This window comes from Oryzias melastigma, linkage group LG9 (assembly GCF_002922805.2).
Source record: "Oryzias melastigma strain HK-1 linkage group LG9, ASM292280v2, whole genome shotgun sequence".
Lineage (NCBI taxonomy): Eukaryota > Metazoa > Chordata > Actinopteri > Beloniformes > Adrianichthyidae > Oryzias > Oryzias melastigma.
Genome location: NC_050520.1, coordinates 8759324 through 8777348, shown reverse-complemented (window position 1 = coordinate 8777348; position 18025 = coordinate 8759324). Strand labels below are relative to the sequence as shown.

The 18025-nt window shown below is 36.0% G+C and overlaps 1 protein-coding gene across 1 annotated transcript; it reads left to right on the top strand.

Annotated features, from left to right (window-relative positions):
* Nucleotides 1-558: 558 nt before the first annotated feature.
* mrps27 (mitochondrial ribosomal protein S27) lies at nt 559-9901 on the top strand. The gene is made up of 11 exons (XM_024274549.2): nt 559-693; nt 960-1037; nt 1666-1736; nt 1811-1869; nt 2416-2530; nt 2847-2925; nt 3696-3811; nt 3927-4029; nt 4131-4273; nt 6936-7091; nt 9532-9901. Exons 1-11 carry the CDS (start codon nt 612-614, stop codon nt 9778-9780), a joined length of 1251 nt encoding a protein of 416 aa, XP_024130317.1. The 5' UTR covers nt 559-611; the 3' UTR covers nt 9781-9901.
* Nucleotides 9902-18025: the final 8124 nt, after the last annotated feature.

The following is an 18025-nucleotide window of genomic DNA, read 5'->3' as shown; positions in this document are numbered from 1 at the left end:
ACCAAGAAAACTCTATACTTAACTTTACTTGTGCAAGCCTCCTGTAAAAGGATGCATTATGAAGAAGAAATACAGGATATTCAAGGAGAAGTTTACTAAAAAGAAATACAATTTAAATTGGTGTCTTTGCTGTAATGTTTTAACAGTTTTTTTTTACTTTTTTTTTGATTGGCATGATAGTGGATAGTGGAATTATTCCTTAAAAATTATTTACTGTTTCTCCGACCACCCAAATATAATAATCAGAACTGCCTCAGTAATTTACATGTACATCAGGAATCTGAAAATTAAAAAACTCAGTTTTGCACATTTTAGTCCATAATTAGATTTTTCTTCATGGTTAATTGTAAGAGATTTAAAGGTCACATTTTTGAACATTTATTTGTAACTAAAATATGAATATAAATACATAATTTAATTATAAATATATAATTTGTTGCACAAATAAATAGGTTCAATTAAAAAAGGAAGATAATTTATTAGAAAAAAAGAACAGCAAAAAATGAGGGCAGAACGTGTCATTATTTATTTTTTTTTAAACAAAAACGATTATTTTATATGAATTAGTACAAAGGTTTGGTATAACCTCATCCCCCCGTACTAGCTACGTAATGGTATCGTCCAAGATGGCAGCCTCCTTGATCAAACGATGTTTGTCTGTCAAATTTAAAAGCTTGCCCCCATTTCTCTCAGGTAAATTTATTCCACTTGTTTTTTTTAAGACATATGCTTTGTTATGATGTAACTATCCTTTCCTATTTAAAAGATTTTTCTTTTTAGTCGTTTTAGCCGAAAGTTGTAGTTGAAGCGAGAGAAGCTAATGTCATCAGTTCCTTCCTATGCTAACAATGTGTTCATCTAAAAGCTGCTTTATTTTGGCGGTTGTGTCTCTTCGAGTTTGTAATATTCAATGCTCTGTGTTGAAGCTTCTTGCCTGTTTTTACTCTTTGTCCTCACAGCCAGACGATGGCTGCTCTCTGCGGCGTACACTGACCCCAAAGTATGGGAGGCGAGGGAGACTGAGCCCCAGAACCTGGGTAATAAACATATAACCCACGCCGTGGTTTCTAAAGTGTTCACAAAAATAACACTACCATACTGAGCATTTTGGGTCACGTGGACACCATGCTGTCAACTTCAATTGACAACGGTTTTGAAATGACAAAAATCAGTAATTTCTTTTTTTTAATATATATAATACCTTAAAAATATTTTTATTTACTACTGGGTAAGTTTTAATGGATGACTAATAAATCTCAGCAGTTTCTAAATAAATTGTAAAATAAATAAATAATAATAATAATAAAAAAACACAGTGTACACGATTCTGTATTGTCTTGCAAAAAAGAAAAAAGAAATAGCTTCAATAAAGTAGACTTTAAATTTCCATAATAGCTTTAGAAATTTTTGTTTCATACAAACTTTTCAATAATCATTAATATTATCACAACTTTAGTGACAAAGGTTGTAGTTCTAACAGTTCACAATCTCATTCTACTGTAATTACATCTAATTACCACCAGGTGACACTGCATCCTCATGTGGTCACGAGTTCAAATTAACACATGGATTCATAATCCCATTTAATTTGTTTTGAAATGAATGATGTCCTCCACAAATATTTCTAAAATAAATAGGATCAAATGGTGTGTTTTTGACCTGCAGCTGTACTGGCCAACATGATGGATAGGACGTATGACAGGAACTTCCCTGTCAGCTCGCTGACTATCTCACGGGTAAGATGTTTCTACATTTAAGTACTTTTAACACTTTTTTTCCAATATAAAATAGTAACTGTTTTCTGTTACAGTTTGTTGACAACATATCATCTCGAGAGGAAGTTGACCAAGCAGAGTATTACCTTTACAAGTATGAGAAACCAGTTTTCTTCTTCTGCATCATTATGTGTTTTTATATTTTTTTTTTAAAAAAGTACTTTTATTTTTCTTTATCGTGCCAACTTGTTTGTTTTTCTTGGAGTGAGTTCTGTGTTTGGTTCGTCTGTTTTGGTTTATGTTGGGTCACATGGGTTCTTTTTTTTTTTTCTTCGTTCAGGGCAACTCCAGACTTTTCCTGTTTACTCCTTCCTCTGGAATCTGCACCCATTCTTGCATTTTCTGCTTTTAGCATGTTCCTCAAGTAGTGCTGATTTTTAGGAATGTCTCATTAAATTAAATAGTCATGATGCTTGGGAAGTTTGTGGATATATATTTTTTTAATATTAAAAAAATGTTGCATCTCAATTGTTAATCATTCAAATAAAAGTGCTAATTTTTTTGCTTTAGCTGCAGACATTTCTCAAATCATTCTTTTCTTCTCTCCTGATTTCATGTTGGCTCATCTTTGACAGCAGTGGGTCAAACTTTGCTGAATAAAGCTTAATTTTAATGAGTATTTTTGCTTTTATTTCTGAAGGTTTCGTCACAGCCCGAACTGCTGGTACCTGCGAGACTGGACCATTCACGGCTGGATCCGACAGTGTCTGAAGTATGGAGCAAAAGATAAAGCCCTGCACACACTAAAAAACAAGGTACATGTGCACAATGTTATTTAGTCTTTATTGGCTGAACACGTAGTTAAAGGCAATTTTTATTTACCATCAGATCAGCTTGAACTGTTTTTTTTTGTTTTCATACTGTTCATAATGTAGGATCCAGTTTAGTTTTTCTGTCTCTATAATTCATTTTAAATGTGTCATTTGTAATTTGAAACTTTTACTTTGAAGGGATTGTTTTCTGTTGTCTTTGTATTTTTTTTTAATTCTTAAGGTTTTTGATTAAAAAAAAAAAGAATTAATTATCATTTTAGTTATTTATTTATTTATTGTCATTTGTTTGCGTGCGCAGGTCCAGTATGGAATATTTCCGAATGACTTCACCTTCAACCTACTCCTGGATTCATTTATTAAGGACAAAGATTTTAAAAGTAAGACTTTTAGGTCAGATATTTGGGTAAAATCACTCACTGAACATAGGAAAAACATTTTTTTAGAGCAAGGGTGGGCAAACTTTTTGACTCCTGGAGCCACAAAGGGTTCTAAAATTTGACAGGAGAGCCCAGTTTGGAGCAGATGCATCGAGGGTTTTGGTAATCTGCTTCATAAGAGAAAAAATAACCTGGAATCTGGACAAAAACTGTTTCTTTTGACTGAAAAAAATACATATTTAAAACAGAATAGTTTGGGGTTTTTTGCTTTAAAACTGTGAATTTACTTCTCCTTTTAGTACCAAGTGCACCAATGGGTTGATGTCTCTCAGGGAAAAATGTAAACTTGGAGAAATTGTGTATTTATGTGGTGTTGGAAGGATCGAAAAAAGGACAATCTGACTCTTAAAACACAAATGAACCTTAGAAATACAGCAAATCTTCCGAGAATGCATGAATGCAAAATAACTTTCTGCATCTAAACAAATGTTTATGTATTCGTAGTACACTATCTCTGCGGGGACACCAACAATAGAGGCCAAATAAAACATTAATAAGTATTACCAATGTAGTTTAATCCAGGTTGGAGGGCCAGATTAAATAGTTTAATGGGCCTAACCTAACCCTAACCATAATTTATAGTTTTTTTTGCCTGCTGTAAGTACTAGACTGTAAAGAAAACAATTTTTGAAAGATACGTTTATTAGAAATGACTTTTCTGCATGAACTTTAACTAGAGTTGAATTTATTTCTTTCATTCACCTGCACAGGTGCGTGTTCTGTGGTTGAAGAAATAATGCTTCAGGAGGCGTTTGACCTCCGTTCCACTCAGATCCTCTCTCTGTACGCTTTGAGCAACTATCTGTCTACAAAACCACAACTTTCTGTGAGTGACGACACACAATCCCCCTTTCATATCTCTCCTCTTTACCTGTATTAGCAGCCTCACATTAATGAGTGTTTGCTCAATGCCATCAAACCTCTCATTCTTGCCTGATCAGATCTCAGAGGAGAGATCTCTGGGAGCTTCTCTGCTCCTCTGTGGCCTAAAGCAGCACAGTACCGTCGGCCTCAGTGCTCAGCTTCTCGGAAATGCTCTTCTCGGTGTGTATTTATTGTCCTCCACCTGCAGTCTTGACTGATTCGTCCAGTGGTCTTTCATTACGTGCTTGTCTCATTCATCCTCCTCAATCCTTCTCATGCAGGCAAAGTGGAGTTTTTAAAGGGCATTCACGCCGTCTTTAAGGGTATGCCGCTCTTCTGGGCTCGAGGGTATCTGGGACGAGCTCTGGACGTCATGGAGACGACTGCTGCTGACGCGGGTGATGTCAAGCTGTCCAAAGATGCAGTAAGAAGAAAAAAAACTCACAGAATTTAATTGTATTAACCGTTTTGTCTTATTAAAAGATCTGATTAGAATTTACTTAACCTCACAGAGAACATGTGACGTACTGGTTTGTTTTCTATCAAAGGTGAATTGATCCAGACTCATGGATGTTTTTTTTTAGCTCATTCGGCTCGTCAGTTATTGACCAGAGTGAAAAAATGCTGAAAGAGATAAAGCACAAAGTTCACAATTTCTGCTGCCAGCTCTAAACTCTCTTGAGAGAACGTTGAGTTCATGCAGCTGTTCTTTAAGACATTTCTTTGCGATTCAATAGTTTCCACATCTTAGTTTCTAAAACTCCTTTATGGACGGACAGCAGTTCATCCAGGCTCCTGAAATGCACATTTGCTTTTTCAAAGAGATATGGAAGTTACAAATATAGGTTATCTTTGTCAGTGAAAACACTTGAAGGGAATTTGCCTGGATTTTCTGTTCGTTTAGATCAGGGATATGGCCGCAGTATCTGCATAACTTCCAGATATTCAAGCCCTACTCATGACTGAATACCTGGTTCAGGTGTGTCCAGCCAATTAAAACATACCAGAACAAAGTATGTTGGATAACGTGCAGGAATGTGGTCCTTGAGGCCTCGAGTTCCTGGTTCTCTTACGCAGGAAATCTTCAATTTAAAACATATATATTTTTAATCACTTTCTTTGTTTTCTACTAGCTTCCCTTCACTGTTATGCAAATGAACGTTGCTATTATTGCCTTTAGCTAGACCTAGTAACGACAAGTAGCTTGTCGCCAACGGATTTCAATCTGCAGGTTTTAGCCGCTCAATCCCTAAATGCTTTGTGGTGCGTGGCAAAAAAGATGTTACATTTTCTATCTTTGTTACTCAGCTTCTCAACATTATGGATTCAATGTTGATGAGATAGTTAGAAGGAAAAAAAACAGTATACAGATAAATATCCAGAAAATTCTAGATCTATTTGTCAGTGCGTGACAGTAAAAACACAAAAATAGAGTAAAATTAGTTTTTTTTAAACAAATTGTCCTGATTTTATTTAATATATATATGATCTTCTTGATGCTTTCACATATTTATATAACCTGTTAATGAAATTTTATGAATTTTATAATTCCCTTAGGATAACAGGAGTAGTTTTTTATAAATAAAGGTTTTATCTAAAAAAAAAAGTGATTAAAACTTGTCTGACCTAATATAAAAAGTAATTGCCTCATAAATCTTAAGACTGATTTTGCCATTTTTTTTAATCACTTACATCAAACATTTAGTGAACCAGATGTAAGGTCACAAAGTGTAGGACATTCTAACTCTCTGGAAATACAGGTGCAGAATTCACAGCTTCACTTTATCTAGATGTTAAAGCTGCAAAGTAACCATAATACTACCACCACCATGTTTATGTGTAGATTAATATGTTTCTATGGTGGGATAGTTTCACAGCGGAATGTTGATAAAGGTCCTCATTCATCCAACATCACGATAGCTGGACTTCAAAATCTTCTTCCTTGAAAAGTTTTGAGGTAGAAGATGCTAACTAAAGTCGTATCTCAACTTCAGAAATTAGATTGAAAAAGCGGAATGTTTGATGGTTTTTAAGCACATTTATAATTATTTTTCTTTAAATCATGTGGATTTTTTTAAAACATGCATAAATCATTAATTGAAGAACTGTTAGGGATACTTTATTTTTTACTATTTTTAAGTATATTGAAAGTGTAAATATCTAAATGATTTCAGTGTAGCAAAAAAAAAATGCAATAAAAACACATCAGTAAGAAAAAAAAAATTTAAGGGTGCTGATACTTTTTCACAAAAATGACAATCAGATAGCAGTCTGACTGTTCAGATTAGGGCTGTACAAAATTCTAAAAACTTCTGATATTAGTGATCAATATTGCAATGACTTGCGATAAGTGACCATGTAGCAAAACAACTAATATATAATTTTCGTTTTACTACATCAGATTTATTCAAATAAATTCAACAGAACTTAAATTATCCTCCAAATGACCTACGTCTACATCAGAGGCGAGTATCTAACATACCGTAAAAGAGGTCCATCCTATTGATCAAATGGGAAAAAAGGCGCATTTAATTCGTTAAATAAAGCTGCCATAAGATTCTTTTTGCATGTTTAAGCACATGTTTTACACAGGCTGATATTGCGGTGACGATAAATATGCGATGTATTGTGCAGACCTAGTTCAGATGGACCGCACAGGTTGTTGCATTACTGCTCCTGGTTTATGCATGCGTGGTGGTAGCATCTCTTTTATGACCTGCGGTGTCCACTTCAATACTTAATCTTTGCTCACATCTAATGAGATCTGGAGCAGCCTGGAGCATGTAAGGTGTCTGTGAGAATCAGCTCCACAGAAAGCAAACCGCTGCTGTCACAAAGCCACCTGGCAATAATGTAGACGGAGAGGATAACGCAGCAGGACACGGAGGATGTATTATATCTCAGCCGCTGCCTCGGGCCAGCCTAAATTATTCCCTTCCTGAGATTAAAGGGTGAGTTGTCAAGTTAGGAGTCGGGCCTCTTTAGTCATGACACGTGCGCTCCTAAATCCTGCAGGAGCTGAATCTTTGTGGAGGAAAAAGTTACACCCTAACAGTTGAATACTGTATGTTTTTATTGTTTTCCAGCTGGATTTTGTGAACGTGTTGCTGCAGGAGCTGTCGTCGCACACGGGCTCCTCTGGAGAGCAGCTGGAAGGGACGGACAAGAAAGAAGAGGAGGAGGTGGATGAAGATGACCTGGCCGAGAAGGCTAAGCTGCCAATATACGTCAGCCGGTTTGAGGTGAGCAGCGTCAAGTTTGTCATTAAAGTCCAGCTGGGATTTACAGTAGTTTTCCTTGCTAAGGATCTCCACTGTTTCCTGTTATGTCTGGAGTGCAGCTCTTGAGTTTTTTTTAATTAAATATGAGCAAACAGTTCACTGTGGGTAAGAGAAGTTTAATGATAATACATAACATTTCCTGATTCAAACTCTGTTTTACAGTAAAAAGTCGAGTATTTAGGATTAAATTGAAGTTTAAACAGAACTGTACAAATACTGTTGTCCTTTTTGTATAAAATGAATCCGAGGAATTATGTTAAGTTTTCTGCAAACAGAAAAACCAGCTTCTTAGATGTTTGTCCTGAAAGTTGCTGTGCAGAAGATGCTCAGGTGTCGTGCAATATCATCTGAAGAAAACACTTCCTCTGGAACATACGACTGTGTACATGTGGCTTTATTTTCTGAAGATCCAATCCAAACCCCCTTATGCTTCAATACACTAAAGTTCACTGGAAATGACTCCCTTGTTCTTCCAAACTTCTTTAATAATCATCTATTAACAGTTTCTCCTTCAGGGCTGCTATCCTTCCATATGTTTACTGCAGAAAAAATCCTTGATCTCTTGCATGTGTTTTTTGTGGTGTAATGGTAATATAGTTGGCTCTCGGTGAGAAGGTCCAGACTTTTTGTTTTCACAGCTCTGTTCCTATAAAAGTCCGTCTTGGTGTCTTTATTAACCCGACCGAACACAAACTTCTCCTTTGTGGTCATGTTTACAATGGTTTGTATTTCCATGTTTTGAAGCGACCGTGGTTGAACTGTCAGCACGCGATCATTGAACGTCTGATTTGTACATAGAACCCGGGCTGGACTTAAAAACTTGGGTAGCGACGCCCACACGGAAGCTAAAAAATCTGATCTACTCACATTTACACAAACTTTTCATGAAAAGTGGCCACATAAGCACGAGTCAGCCAGTGTGTAAGCACTTTTGGGTTTAACTTGCCTTCACCCAACAGTGGTTTGGATAGGCTCCAGCAACCATGTGACCCTCAAAAGGGAATAAGTAGGTCTATAAAATAGATGGATGGCGCTTATGGAGATTATGTGTCTGGAAATATAATTTCTTGATTAACCGTCGTGCAGCTAATCACATTATTGTCCTTCAAGTCACTAAACTTCAATATAACTGATCTTTTATTTTCTCTTAAAGTAAAGCTAAATTTACACACATTTTTCCCACTACTTTTGTCCTTAAAGGTCATTTGTTTCTCATCAATCACATATTTCATCTTTCTCTAATGTTAAGCAGCTTTATTTGTGTTCTCATTGATACTCAGACTTTTTAGGAAAGATTCATGTGAAAATAAAAATCCTGGAGGTGGATGATGCTCTGCAGAGTTTTTCTGTATACAAAAGCTTCTGTTTACATTCATGTTGTTACTAACAAATACCCACTGTGCATTGAATTCTTTTCCTTCCTCATAAAACAGTTTTATTCACATGTTTCTGCTGCATTCTTAGTCTTTCCTGCTTTTGTTGGTGCATCAGAGCTTTTGACCTGCTGCCACCACCTTAAGGTCTGAGGTGGAGCAGAGAACCATCAAGCGATGAACCCAAGAAACATTTCTGAATTACTTTTATAATGCTAGATCACATGGATAAAAGTTTACGTAGCTGCAGTGTAATGAGGCCTTTGCAAACACAAAGTTAAATCAACAGCTGCTACATCTAACATCAGAGAAGTATATCATGTGTCATATATTGAAATGATGTAGTAAGAGGAAATAAAAGTGTATTTTAGCAATAAATGTCTGAACTTTCAGTCAAAATTTAATGATAAATCAAGCATAAACAAACAACATACCCTTTTGTTTTCTCCATAAACTAATAAACTTCATGGTATTTTTCTAGGCCATTTTAAATCTATTTCCTCGTTTTAACACAAATAGGAAGAATTTAAAATCTATTAAATTGAATTAGTGCAGACTTGATAAAACACCCCATAAAATTTAATTGTTAATTTCAGGGTATTACAATCATCATTAACAAAAACTGCAGATGAAAGCTGACCCTTCAGCAAGCTATTCCAAATGTTTTATTTTTTTATTTTAACAATTCCTTTACCGTGTAAACACATCCTTATGTGTGAGAAAGACCTGAGGCAAATAAGCGGCATAATCTTGGCCTTTTTAACTGCCTTTAAGAGGACCTCATCTTCATTAGCATTCAAATTAAAGCCGAAAAGAAGGAAAATTAAATTGCTGCTGTGTTGTAAACACCACAAATGCTTGTTTAGAGTTCAAACTGAAGGCAAGTACCAGTGTTCAAGACCTGATGGAAATTAAAAAGACAAGTGTGACTTTTTATGAGTTTTTGAACATCCTGCAATTAACAAACATAAATGTTTTGATAAAATATCAAATCCTTTCAACCTCCTCTTGTTTGTCTTCCTCTCCAGGAGCTGATGAACCAGCTGGAGTCTCAGGGTAAAATAGAGCCCTCCTCCTTCAAGGCTTTAGCCACAACTGTGAGTGAGCAGCAGCTGGCTGATGCGGAGAAACCAGAGCTGGAGGAGTACCTGAGCCAGGTACAGAGCTGGGAGGCTGAGAGGAGGCAGCTGATCCAGAGGGAGAAGGAGATGAGGCTGAAGGCCGAGCAGGAGAAGCAGGAGCGGTTGGCTGCCGGCGCTGCAGCTCAGCAGGCGTAGACTCTGAAAAGTGTGTTAAATGCCTTTATCCCTGTTACTTTTGTAAATATACTATTACTGCATTTTCAGATGTAACTGTGGACATCTGGGTACAAAAATAAACTTTTATTTGTATCAAAAATGTTTCAAAATGTATTTTTTCTTTGAGGATTTTGTGCTGCAGAAATACAGCAAAAATTCCAAATTATTCCTACAATCACAATTTATACTTTTTTTTTTTATTTTTTTAATTCTTTGCCTGAAGAGGAATGCATTTACTATCACAGAGAACAACACAAGTTATTCTATAAAGAGTCAGATAATCTCTAAAAGACAGAAATTGCTAATTTAGTTAGTGCTGCATTAGCTAATATAGAAACAGATTTGGAGGAAAAAGAGCGTGCCTGTGTGCTCGTTTGGAGAGGGATGAGATAATAGATCTCCTTAGGAGAAAAAGTTGTTGTGGAGCACAGAATGCATTCATTTCACATTATGCTGCCTCTATTCAGTATTCACCACACGGTCCTGGGAAAAAGCCCAGTTTGCAGCTCAGGATGAATAAGTATGGGGTGAAAAAAACCTGAAAACAAGACCCATTGTGACTCGGAGGCTTTTAGCATGTTTTTGTTAACAGTAACACATGTTCTCTTAGTTTTGCTGAAAAGCAATGTGTGTATTTCTTATCCTCCTCTGAAATGGATCCTGACTAATCAGTGCAACGGGGGGGCTTTTTGTCAAACCAAAGCTAGTAAATTCCTTGTATTGAGCAGAAATGTTGGAGCTGCTCAAACAAAAAGCTAAATTTAGCCTCTTATGTTTGCAATTTGATTTTTTCTCCCTCTTTTAAAGGGTAAACAAACCCTAAATCAACTCCTTTTTTGTTGTTGATCTCTTTAAATGAGGATTTAAAAGTGCTGTCTGTTGGTCATTGCCAATTTTTGACAAATTGAAATAAACTTATTGAAAATATAGTCAAAACTGCCTGTCTGCTGCCCCCTACAGGTTGAAACATGATATTACATTTGAATTTGGTGATTGGTCAAACCATTTAAGTCCCACGTCATGATCTGCACCTCCAGTAACGTGTGTTTGAGATGACCACAGATTATTTGAAATATTATTTATTTTTTCATCAGGGATTCATCACCTTCCAGGAAGAGTTACATAATACACAGATTTCCTTCAATTAGCGCCAGTTACTCTTGATCAGTCAAACTACAAGAACTTTCAGGACACCCTTTCCCACAATGCACTGTTTTGTAGTCCTGAAGGCTTCTTGCAGCCAACGCAGTACCTATTTTCTGGCTGCGCTGGTTTAGGAAGGCACCTTGAACTCGCCCTTTTCCTGCGATACTTTGTGAGGGCACTTTTGACGTCACAGAAACTAACCAGCATGCACCGCGCTGCAGGCGATCTGCTCAACGCCGCGTCCACCTTGGTCTCAAACACACCTAATGATAACAGTCCTGTTCCCCAGCCCCACCCTTCTGACTGGATTTTCAAATTTCAGCTGTGGGTGGAGTTAGCCTCCAACTTCCCTTTTTGGTTACACTTTAATTACCAAAACAGACAATTTGCTTGTTTGAGTCTGTTCTAAAACTTGTTTTTTTTTAGGCAATTGCTCCTCATCTTTGCTTGTTTGGCTGAACAAAAAGCACATAAAGTCAAATTGGAACTCCCATCTCTACTACTATAACTGTTTTAAGTTAATGTTTAATGATTAACAGAAACGTATCATCTGCAAAAAAACAAAACGAGAAGGGAAAGGCTAACCTTTACTATTAATTGCCAAAACAGACCATTTTCATGTTATTTTACTTGGTGTAAGTCTGCTCTAATACTGCTGACTATTTAACCCTTTAACACCTGAGACGCCACCAGAGACGCTTAAACACAAAATCTTTAGCATACTGTAGCTTTTCAACCGGTGACTCGATCAACGTAATTCCAGTAGATTCTCAAGGAGAAAAGCGGACGATTTTCTCCATCAGAAACTACTGGAATTACATTGATCATGTCAACGATTGAAAAGTTACAGTAAATCAAATAACAGGAACATATAAGGGTAACCCAATTTAGCTATTTTTGGACAATTGCTCCCTATTTTTGCTTATTTGAGTGAAGAAAAGCACATAAAATCAAACTAGGATTCCCGTCTCTGCAACTTCATCTGTTTCCAGTTATTGCTTAATGTTTAACAGAAATGTGTCATCTGAAAACAGAACAAAACGAGAAGGGAAGTCCCAACCTGAAGCCTCATCTCTTGAGTTACCATGTTGATGCAACATCTGCGATTAGACCAAGCAGCTGAGTTATCAGGAAGTTTGGCATTCACATGATCGACTCCCAGAGCCTTTTAAGCGTTTTAGACTTGTTTTGTCATGGAGGGGGCGGGCGGGGGATGTTGGTTGAGATAAGTCAACATCAGTGAATCGCAGAGAAAATGGGATACATTATTTGCTGCTGCATTTGAAGCTTATTTATAGAACTGAGACACTCGTGGATAAAGATTTGTTAGAAAATATGTTGGTTTTGACTGGTTGGTTTTGCTTTTTAGTATAATCAGTGTTATTTTTCATTCTTGTTTCACATCTTGGATGAGAAAAAAACAGAGTATTTGTCCGTAAATACGATCAGAGGAGATTAAAAGATGCTGCCTGTTGGCTTTGCTGTTTCGGTCAGTCACCAGGGAAACAAACTTATTAGTCTTTCAGTTTTCATCAAGCTCTTTAGCATCACATTTAACATTTTACAGGGATAACTACAAACAAATAATGTTTAATTTATCTAAATTTCTAATCCTGAGGAGACAAACGCCTTTTATTAGTTCTGACGTGGAGTAATATATTGCAGTGATGAACACCTGAGATTAGAAGCTGCTTTTATTTATTTTTTCTTCCGATTGGTTCATTTGTCATTCTGCCAGAAATATATTACCCTTTAAGCTGCTAAACTGCAAATATGTATTCATTTATTAAAAAATATCTAAATCCTAATTTTTTTGTTTTAATAAATCATAACTTCATAAACAGAGTCCATCTATTAGAGCTGCAGAACAAAAGCAAAGAAATCTGTTTCCACACGTATACACCAAGTAGCACCATAAACACACTAGTAGATTACAGTTGAGTTAATGATCATAAAAAATAATTTCCATTTTGGAACAGAGGCTTTGTTAGTTTACTGATCTGGCCTCTGAAGGGACATCGAAGTTAAAAAAAAATTCTCTAGGAAAAAAAACATATTTTTTTCTTATTACTATCTGATGTGCACCAGATAGTAAAATTCAAACATAAATAAATAGTAAAACAGAATTTTTATTTTTTACTTGATGTTCCTTTAGGGCATAGGTGTGAAACTCAATCACACAGGAGGCCATAATCCAAAATACACAGTAGGTCACGGGCCAAACAGGACAAACATTTTTTGCACGTAAAATAAATGTGATATTTTTAAAACTTTAAAAATGTAACTTTTTTTAACATAAATATATGACTTAAAACAGACATGAACATTATTCCAGAATAAATCAACTTAAAACGTAAATACCTTTCAATATTATGTTAAAAGACTTCAAATGTACTTTTTTTGTATATCATCAAATATAAAAAATTAAACTTTTTGCTCTCCATAGAATATATCTTGTCACAATTATACAAGATAACATTGGACCATTAAAAGTAATAATATGGAGAGTCGGATATAATATCCCAGCGGGCCGGATCCGGCCCCCGGGCCTTGACTTTGACTCGTGCATTTTAAGGGCTCTGTAGAAATTAGCATAAAAAAATCCCATAACCTTTCTAGGCAAGTTTTAGTGGGCTATTCTGCAGACAAAGTAGCCAAGACACTTTTCAAATAACTTTTTTGTGAATGTTGTTCCGTCTTTTATGTATTTCTTCATTAAGCAAAAAAAAATGTTTTTCCTCAAAGTAAAACACCTTATTTAACATGGTAAAACATAGCATTGCTTGAAAAAAATATCAAAAAGTTGTCCATTAATGGAAAATGCAAATTTATTTAAAGAATGATCCGGTGTGTACTCAGATTAAATCAATTTCAACATCTGCTCAAAGTCTTGAAATGTCACGTTTAATCATTAAATCTCCTAATTATTTTCATGAAAGAATGTTTAATGGAGGACAGTTGATGTTTTGAAGACAAACTAGATAAAGCTTGCATCATCAGTAAATACATTTAACTTTAAACTAAAGTTTTATTGAACGTATGCTGTGAATAAAACCAAAAATGTAACCTTTTCTGTTGTAATATTGGCAATTTTTAGCCTTAAAAATAAAGCCAAAGCTTCCACACTGCAAACTATGCAGAAAAAAGCCTAATAAAAAGTTTTAATTATTGCACCTGATTGTACTGAGATGTTCATTTTTTGTATTTTTTGGAGAGGTTATTAACTTCATATTGTTTTAAAAACTTAAAGGTTGAGTAAATTATGTTTTACCCTTCTATTACGAGCATCAAGTAGTGCTGTTCGTGTTTTACAAATCGATGTTTGACCAAACAAATATATCAGATATAATCTTCCAAAGATACAAAAAATACCAACAAATGTATTAATTTTTACACATAATAGAAATAGTTTCTTTTAATAAAAACACACATTTTTCTGTTTAGTTTTAATGAAGGTTTCAAGCTAGTTATAAATTTCTTATCGTTAGTCCTAAACATCACCTTTGGTAATTACAAATATTTTTTCTAAAGTGCCGTGTCCTCATTTGTCTTTATCCAAACGTTTGCATCTTTTCTATAAATATTCATACTGTTTTCCACCGTATTAATGAGAAACGACGTTCATTTAATGATTAGCAACATGCATCTCTGAGTTCCCTTCACTGTTAATGATTACCACCAGAATGCTAACAGTAAATGTGACACTTCTGCAGCTCCCTGTATTCGTTTTTCTGTGATATCTGGATTGTTTGAGCTGATTAACACTTTGAGAGAAACTTCCTGTTCCAGCTGTTGGATTGTTGCCACGACGATAACATGATTGACTCCCATCCTGGGTGGAAATCAGTCGTGTCATGCACACAGCAGAGACTGTTTTTTAATTTGACTCTTTTCACATTACAGCAAAAAAAAAAAAAAAAAAACAGATTGAGATTTTGAAAGCTTTAAAGACTTGAGAAATTTTGCAAAGAATGTGCATTTTATTAAGGCTCATAAATGTAGTAAGGTTTGAATTACTGAACAGCGAGTGTAAAAACTCATGTTTGAAAAAATTTATTGAACATATGCTGTAAATAAAACCAAAAAAGTAAACAGTTTTGGTTGTTATGCGGGCAAATAAGTGCCAGATCAAACAGTTTACATCTGATTTTCTGAGCTGCCTCTTTGTTAGGCTCGGATGTTATCTTTGAATCTTCCGGATCCTAGAATAAACACATCCCAACTTTTTCTAAACTTTACTTTAAAAAACAAACTGACAGCGAGTCCTGGGAGACAACAGCCCACCTGGACCTGTTCTCAGAGATGCTGGGAATCAACAGTGGGTCTGAAGTAAACGTCTCTAAGGCAGCAGTTCAACTCGGGAAGGCATTCTGTTTAGTCCAGAAGAATGTTCTTAAACTCAGGGAATGTGAGAACCACAACAATACAGGACTTTTTGGAAGAGAGGCCCTTGACTAAAGGAAAACTTGACACTTTAACCCCCTAAAATTCTAATTTTACACAACAAGTATTGCTAAAAATTCCTAACTATTAAACCTGTAGACATAAAAATGACAAAACATCTAAGGCAGGACCTTGTGACCTTAAAAAAGGCTCTTCATCCTTAAAAGTATATATATATATATATATATATATATATAAAATTTGAAAGAGGGCTGCACGGTGGAGCAGTGGTTAGCGCTCTCGCCTCACAGCGAGAAGGCCCCGGTTCGACTCCCGGCTGGGACCTTTCTGTGTGGAGTTTGCATGTTCTCCCCGTGCGTGCGTGGGTTTTCACCGGGGACTCCGGCTTCCTCCCACCATCCAAAAACATGCTTCATAGGTTCATTGGTGACTCTAAATTGCCCCGAGGTGTGAATGTGAGAGTTAATGGGTGTGTGATTGAGGCCCTGCGACAGACTGGCGACCTGTCCAGGGTGTACCCCGCCTTCATCCATCAGTGGCCGGGATGGGCTCCAGCGCCCCGCGACCCCGAAAGGGACAAAGCGGTCAAGAAAATGGATGGATGGATGGATTATTTGAAAGACTTTGCTTCCATTTGTACTGTAACTGTTTTATAAGGTGGAGTTGTTTGTAAATGTACTAATCATTGACAGACAGTGACTTAATACTTTTTTTTTTTTTTTTTTGCATTTTCTGAAGGATATCTCGTCAGTGTGTACAGTGATTTTCCTCCTTTAATGGGAAAACATATTTTCTTTTTCATCCTCTGCAAAGATTTGCATCAAAAGGATCCAGAAGAAAAAATTCAAGGCAGAAGGATTCATAACTGCTTGTTGCTAAACTAAGTTTGTCATTTGCAGCAGATTTCTCAAACCTGACTTTAAATCCTCTGTTGTTTTATTTTGATGATCCAATTTAAACTTTAATTTTGAATTTCTGATCGGCAGAGAAAAGTGATGCCAAATGGGATGTCACTGTGTAAAGTTCTCCACCCTCCAGATGACTGTTTACTTATACTGCCTTTTAAAAATCAGTCTTTTTGTTGCTCCGCAGAGAGAAAAGGAATATTCTTTCCATCAAACTCTTTTGACAGGTGACAGACATATATATTTTATATAAATTTATATATATTATGTATATAAAGCTACCTGTCATCTGTCAAATGTGATTGATGGATGGTGTAGGGTCAAAGGTCACCTGTCATGGGATCAAGAAGTTCTGTTTTTGAAAATCCTTCAGAACGCCTGCAGCTTCTAAAGCAATTAGATCTTTTGACTGCTACTAACATTTCCCAATAAACAGAGCTAAAATCAAATTTCTGTCTCTTTCGGATCGATGTTTTCTCATCTTATTTTACTCGGCTGGCATCACATGACTGGCTATAATTGGAGATGTTTGTTCAAAAGCAGCTAATATTGATCCAAGAAGAGGAAATTATTAATTATTTTTTTCCCGTTCAAATAGTGAGTGGGACAAACCGCTTTCCCACTTTCTCTGATGAAAAAGATCACCCCTCCTCTGTCAACCTAAAACACACAATCATCTGATGAAATTCCATCTGTCTGAATGAGCAGACTTCCGTTTTAGATGCTATCAGAAATAAAAATGTGGAAATTCTTTCTGAACATGTCTGTCTTTAAAGATGTATCTTCAGCAGAGCACACTTGCATGATTTTAATCAGAAGTTAAACTATAACTTTATGTAAAATCAGAAGATTAGATAAAATTTCATAAGTTTCTCATAAGGTGAATAATCAGGACTCAACAAAAAATAATTGACCAGAAAGAGCAAAACCTTCTAAACATAATTCCAGTTTTCATTCTGAGCCATTATTTTTAGATGAAATCAAATTCAAAACAGGAGAAAAACGAAATATACAATAGTACCTGACAGACTTTCCCGGGATATTATGATTCTTCGGGCCTTGAATTAAAGCAATAGAAGAAATGGTGTGTTTGGATGGTTTGTTGCTTCCCTCAAAGAACAAATGTGTCCAAACATATTAGTAAACAGACCTGCTTTGGTGTGCAATTGTCTGCAACCGAAGTATTTACAGGAAAACAGATTCCGTCTGCAGCATTGGCTTCATTAGTCAGTGCTGCAAGCATGCAGTAGGTTATCTGACTTCCAGAACAAATCCAGGAAAAGCACATTCATATGAAGCTTAATCTTTTTAATCTACTTACAGCACATTCTGCTCTGAAGCTTGATATAGAATTACAGCAACAAAAACAAAAGAAGGTGATCTTTTATGCTAAATTACGTAAAGACTTCGTTTTTTCTAGACTTTGACATGTTAAGGCCAAGTGTTATAGGCAGACAATCCTTTTTTTTTCAAGGCTGCATCGCTTTTAGCTTCTCACACCATGCAGGGTCACTCTGGCGTGACAGCTGGACTCCAGGTCATGCTCCCCGTTCCTTCAATATGCTATTTAAAGGGAGGACCAAAGCGTGAGGAGAGGGGACATTCTTTAGTTTTGCATTAAGCCCAACTACTCGTCTGCTTTCATTCTTAGTTGATAAAACCTTTTTTTCTGCACAAAAAGTTAGGAGCAGACTAGATTTTGGATTAAAAGTTAAAATGTGAAAACACGTCTCAACCCTTTGTATCAATGGAATTTAAACATGGAAGTC

Excerpts from the sequence above, each read along its gene's own strand:
- mrps27 (XM_024274549.2), top strand. The coding sequence starts at position 612 with ATGGTATCGTCCAAGATGGCAGCCTCCTTGATCAAACGATGTTTGTCT. Across the intron at positions 1,737-1,810 it reads GCTCGCTGACTATCTCACGG|TTTGTTGACAACATATCATC; the intron begins GTAAGATGTTTC and ends TTTCTGTTACAG. Across the intron at positions 2,926-3,695 it reads TAAGGACAAAGATTTTAAAA|GTGCGTGTTCTGTGGTTGAA; the intron begins GTAAGACTTTTA and ends TCACCTGCACAG.